The sequence below is a fragment of the Melozone crissalis genome, unplaced genomic scaffold (genome assembly GCF_028551555.1).
Source record: "Melozone crissalis strain CALT ecotype California unplaced genomic scaffold, PUWL_Pcris_2 ptg000016l_1, whole genome shotgun sequence".
Lineage (NCBI taxonomy): Eukaryota > Metazoa > Chordata > Aves > Passeriformes > Passerellidae > Melozone > Melozone crissalis.
Genome location: NW_026535794.1, coordinates 44,934,525 through 44,940,583, shown reverse-complemented (window position 1 = coordinate 44,940,583; position 6,059 = coordinate 44,934,525). Strand labels below are relative to the sequence as shown.

General features: G+C 44.1%; 1 protein-coding gene across 1 annotated transcript in view; it reads left to right on the top strand.

Annotated features, from left to right (window-relative positions):
- The first annotated feature begins 1,996 nt into the window (after window positions 1-1,996).
- The window catches only part of TMC2 (transmembrane channel like 2), a 29,949-nt gene continuing 25,886 nt past the window's right edge, over window positions 1,997-6,059 (top strand). Inside the window, exons 1-4 of the mRNA XM_054274107.1 lie at window positions 1,997-2,042; window positions 2,356-2,403; window positions 4,362-4,713; window positions 5,455-5,607. Coding sequence (XP_054130082.1) covers window positions 1,997-2,042; window positions 2,356-2,403; window positions 4,362-4,713; window positions 5,455-5,607 — 599 coding nt within the window. The remainder of the gene's footprint in view (window positions 2,043-2,355; window positions 2,404-4,361; window positions 4,714-5,454; window positions 5,608-6,059) is intronic.

Genomic DNA, 6,059 nt, shown 5'->3' with positions numbered 1-6,059 from the left:
CCTAAAAGAGGGTCAATTTAGGTTAGTTACAAAGAAATTTTTGACAATGAAGGTGGTAAAACAGTGGCACAGGTTGCCAAGAGAGGTGGTGGATATCTTATCCCTGGAAACATTCAAGGTCAGTTTGGGTGGGGCTATGAGCAACCTGGTCTACATGAAGATGTCCCTGCTCACTGCAGAGGAGTTGGAATAGATGGCCTTTAAAGGTCAGTTCTTGCCCAAACCATTCTGTGATTCCATGAGGCAGAAGCAGTGCTATCACTGAGTACAGTGCCGGGGGTGGAGGGTGTGTGATGAGCATCCACAGCCCTTTTGCCTCCTGCCACACGATTCTTCAGAAACTCGGTCTTTATTTAACTAGAAGGCCCCTGCATTCTCTGTTTGGGACAGAGATGCTTGGCACTGAGGCAGCTGAAGCATCTTGCAGAAGACCTGTTCCAGCAGCCTCCAGCAGCTGGGAATTTCTCCTTTTTTTCCTGAAACAGTATTAATTCAATGACCTAGCGATCACATTGGAAACAAACCACATAAACATATAGAGTTACAGGTGAGACTCATTCACTGGGAAGACCTTCAAAAAGCACTGTCACTGTCTTCAGACCCAGTCAAGCCCACTGGTGTGGGGAACACACAGTGAAAATGCCCTGTGCAATGAACTTGTAGGGTTAGAGCTGTTAATAATGTATGGGCCTATACCATACATTATGTATTAAGCTCAGGAGAGCTGAGCTAAAGTCAACCATAGATCAGACAATCCATGGGATTGGATTTAAAGTACTTGAAAGGTGCCCCTGGACCCAAATTCAATGATAAAAAGCAGCAATTGAGAGGTTCAGGCTGCATCCCCTCAGTCACTACCCCTGATCCAAAGCAGGAGTCTTCAGCACATGCCAGTGGTGGCAACAGCCCCAAGCTGATCTCTGCAACAGTCCTCTCTTTTGGGAGGGAAAGGAAGGAATTAACATTGTCCCTGATAATCCTTGGAAAAAAGCCATTGTGCCAGGTCCCCGAGGGACACCTGTGCAAGCCAGGGGTCTGCAGTATGTTTCATAGATGGTGTGAGGGTAAGCTTTCCTTTTGGGAGACCAAGAGAACCCCCACACGGGGAATGCACCCTTGGGCGCTCTCTGCAGAAGCCACAGCTCAGGCAGACGGGGCAGGTTTTACTCCGGACGTCACTCAGACAAAACTATTCTTGGCCCACTGAAAAAGTGCAAGCTGCAGAATGCAATACAATACTTTGTGGTTCTAAAGGACCTTCCAAATGAGGGTCTCACATTAATTAATTAAGCCTCAGAGCACCTAGAAGGAAAATCTATCCTATTTTACCAGCAAGTGGAATGAGTATGCAAAGGTCACACAGAATAGAGGAGCAAAGGAAAGAGAGATCTTGGTATCCTGACTCCTGACTCTTTGCTGCATCTATTAGCTCATGAGTCCCCTCCAAGGGACACACATGGAGGACAAAAGGTGACCCACAGCTGTGTCCCAAGGGGCACTGGCTGAGAGATTTAATAAGATGCAGGAGAATGACTAACGGGGTTACACAGATTGTCGCAGGTCAGTAAAGAATATGGCATTAAGAAAATTGATCCTTTGAAAGCCTCCAGCCACATGCTTATGTCAGAACCAGACGTGACTTGTGTCTGTGTTTCATACGACACCACCAAGTGCCCACCAAAGGGCTTTCCTTCATGTATAAATAATGAAATGCAATGCAATGCCAACAGGTGCTTTTTTCACAGGGAGAAGGGAGAAGAAGGGAAAGTGTTTGGGTAGGCTGAGGCAGAGCCCCGGTTCTCCCTGCCTCTCCCACCCCTCCCTGTCCTCCTCATGGCTCACGAGCAAGAGGTCACTGACGGCTGGACGTGCCCATCTGCCTGCAATGCCAAGGAGACAAGCACATGGGCACTGGAAGAGGGAGTGAGCTGTGTATGACTGGGGTGTGTGTGCAGCGCAGCAGCCACTGTGTCTGGGCAATAGACGGGAGCCTGCCATGGGGAAGAAAAAGAAAAGCACTCTGCAGGTCATCCTGGAAGATGGTTGGTATCACTGTGAGATCATTTCAGTTTGCATGCTGCCAAACACTTGACTAAACCTCTTGGGGCTTCCTGAGCACACCATTTTGCATCTCTCGAAGACCATACAATTTCAGGTTGCTTGGGCAGAGGACTTTCATCAGTCTGCCAGACTAAAGTAAATATTAAGAGCATCTCTGTAGGGAAGGAATATAATGTATAATCAATGAGAGATATTCTGCCAAGCTCAGCTGGAACTTAAGGGTCAGCTGTGTCAAGCATCACACGTGTAAATTCCAGCAACAAATGCAATTACTCCTCGTTCTTTGTTTTGCAGCCGGAATAGAGTTTGATGGAGAAGTGGAAACTGACACAGAGAGTGAAGGTAATGTAGAGATTAACAAATGTGGTCCTGTTTGAAATACAAGAGGTGATACCTTTTCTTTTTCTCTCTGACTTATGACTTGCTCTACAACACAAACTCTTTCATGAGTTTCTTGCAAGCAAGCAGATTTTTCCCTTGAGGTTTGACTTATAACAGTGATATGTAAAACACCATTCTTAAGCAGTCAGTCCTGTTTTATCCATGTTCCCAGAGTGGGAGGCTGTCAGAGCCCACATCCCCTGGGAGTCAGCCCCTAGTAAATCAGGCACTGCAGTAAAGCACCCCCCTGTGCAGGGCTGGGGCTGCTTTGCACTGCACTGAGGTCCTGCTTGCCCCCCCTGTAATGCTTGCTCAGACCATAACACACTGGGATCTTCATCAGTCATGGCTGCAAGAAGATAACGATGAAAATGGATTGAAGGGAGACTTATGGCTGTGAGAGAATTCAGGAAAAGCCCATGACAGGACTAAAACCACCTTTAACTCTGCAGGTATAGTATATCTCAAGTGAGAGAGCAAAGAGGAAAGACCATAACAGCACTGGATAGGTGATACAAATGTAGCTGTTTCTGCAAAAACAGTTCACAACTGTGTCTGTATTACTCACAGAATATGAGAAAGTAGTTTACTTTCTCATATTACAGCAAACTATTGGAAGTTATTTTATTTAAAAAATCATAGCCGTCTTTTCCATATAGGCAAAAGAGGCAGTAAGATAAAGGTTACAAATTAATGCTTTATAATTAGCCTAATACTTGAGAGGTTGCAAATAAAAAACCCCCATGACCACTGGCTGTCCAAAATTAACATTTTCCCAAAAAGAGCAGGTGGTCCTTTGATCTATATGATTGATCAAAATTCAGTTTAGATGGAACATTAAATAGTAACTGAAACCTGCATAATGCCTCCTGAGAAATTAATTGGAAGCTCCTTCTCATTCCCAGTGTCAAATGTGACAACCACTGCCTACTAATTTTTTACCACTAAAAACCAGAAACTATTTGCTTGTCATTAATTTCTGGATTTTCACCAAACGAAAAATGCAAATACTCAATTTTTTTTTTTTTGCTTCGATTTTTCTCACCTTTTAGGCTCCTCATTTTACAGTCTGGATCCCATTCCATCCCAATTTCCTTCTTCTATTAGAATATCTCCAACTCTTTACTTTCATCAGACAGAAATTTTGGAAAATAAGAAGCCAGAATACTCTGGAAAACTTACTATTAATTTTAATAGGCTTGGAAGTGAAAGAGATGGAGACACTTGGAGACTTTTGAAAAATTTTTCCCCCTTTCCATAAAGTTCTGCAACTAAATCATGCTCTCCTTCAATCCTTTAAGCTGAAAGTATTTCTGACTTCTGGAAAGAGGAGGTTTTTAGCTTGCAATGCCAGTAAGAATGAAATGTGCCTCAGAGACTGTCTGGTCTTTTTCTTCTCTGAATAGAGACCATCCAATATAAAAGAAAACTGAGAGAGGGAAAGAAAACCAGATACTGCCTGTGCCGTGCCTTTTCTCTCTATAAATAGAAGAACTCCATTCCCAGCCTTGAAAAGTAAACATCTTTCAAGGACATTGCATCAACAAGCAAACTACACATTGTGTAACAGACTGCAATTTCTGTTTCCTTTGTTCTGGTGTGTTTACAGGTCAGGGAGATATCTGTCTGTGCTGCCTGATGGATGAGCTTTTGCATTTGTAACTAATTTCCAATCTTCTTATGGTCACATATAAGTCACTGATGTGCTAAATCGTGGTGTCCTAAATGGGAGCTGCACAAGCAGAATTCCACCTGATTCTTGGACAGGGCATAACACAAAGCCCATTGAGATCAACAGGCAGCTGCTCTTTGAATTTACCAGGGTTTGCATCAGGTGTCCTGCCTGCCCATGCTCTTCTGATGAATCTTTATTCTGCTAGCATGGATTTCCCAATGTAACTGTTTTTTATCACTTGCAGAAGATGAAGCAAAGGACAAGAAAACTAACAAACAACGCCTTAGGGAAACTGGCAGAGCAAGTACACTTCAAAGCAAAAAGCAAGAGAAAGACAAAGAAGAAAAAGAAGAAAAAGAAGAAGATGAGAGCAAAGAGGAAGACAATGGCAGCCAACAAAACAGAGTTTCTAGGAGAAAAAATTACCAAAGGAAAAACAGAAATGCAAAAAAGGCCAGAGAGGAAGGAAGCCAGAAGAAAGACAGGGGCAAAACGACTCCTAACAAAGATCAAAAGGAATCAGAAAACAAAGGAAAGAGAACAACCAAGAGAGGGAAGGAGGGGGAGAATAAACAGAAGAAAGGCAGGAAAAACAGGTAATTAAACAATCCCTGACTACGGTGCCTTGTTCAGACTGGCAGCGATATTGACATGCCAGTGGCATATGGATCATAATGGCAAAACCAATAGACTGCAAAAGTTCCAGCTCTCCTTAAAGAGACACAGTGGAAAACAGTGTAAAATGCCACAAAAACAAACTGTTTCCAAGTTATTATAATTTCTCAACCAAGATCAGGTCTATGCATGTAGTGGAGTCTTAGTACCTACAGCTAGGGGTAGAAAAGCACCCCTAAAGAAGGTGCCTTGAGAAATTTGGGCATGGAGACCTTTTTTTGGTTGGTCTATGGAAACGTTCCAGATAAAATGTATCCCTTGTGTTTTCAATTCTCTTCCTCTTCCAAATCTTGCTTGTCCCAACCTTTGTCTTCTATCCATATCTCTCCCATTTTGTTATGAAGGCATGAAAACCATTTTTCTGGAGCCAGCTGTAGCCCTGGAAGCTGTAGGCAATGTTCTTTAGCTGATATGTGGCCCAAAGCACAATATTGAGTAAATTGTAGTGGGGCACACCTGGCTCCTCACTATCCTGGCTGGAAACAGCCCTGCTCTGAGTGTATGGGCACTGGCATCACACTGAGCCAGGGGATGTTGAGGCACTGTGCCCACACTGGAGTGGAATCCCCAGGGCCAGCAGCAGCAGTCTGCCTACCCCAATCAAGGCCTTCCCTCTAACCCTTGTGAGTTTTTCTGTGTCCTTCATTTTCTGTGTCTTCCAGTACTTCTTCAGCTTCCTCCAACTCCTCTGATGAGGAGTCACTGTCAGAGGAAGAGCTCGCGATGCTGAAGGAGCAGGTGGAGCAAAAGAAAAAACTGATTTCCACCATGAGGAACAAGCCCTGGAGGATGGTGAAGAAGCTCTCGGTGCTCAGGTACCCATCAAAATGGGAACCCCCCTTCCTGGGCTCTCTGCTGACTGTTATGAGGTGCAGTGTGTCTTTCCTTGAAATGTCATATTTGCTGCTGCTGTAGCACCGTAGTATCAGAAAAAGTGACTGGCAGAACCTGGCCAGCCTGTCTGGGTAAAAATGACCGGAGTTAAAATATGCAATCTGATTTTCAGCCTCTGTAACCAAAGAACAGACAAAGTGCAAATCTGTTCAACTGATACCCACGGCCAGGACATTCTAGCCTCGTATGTAAAACCAAATGACTCACTACAGTCAGGCTGCTTGTTAAAGTAAACTCCGTACCCTGGCTTGCTTATTCATGTATTTTGTCAGACAGAAATCAGAGCAGCCCAGTGCCCTGTCAGTGCACAGTCCTGAGATGGGGCTGCTTGGAAAAAATGCTATATTATTTTCAGAGGTTTATGGAGCAAAGA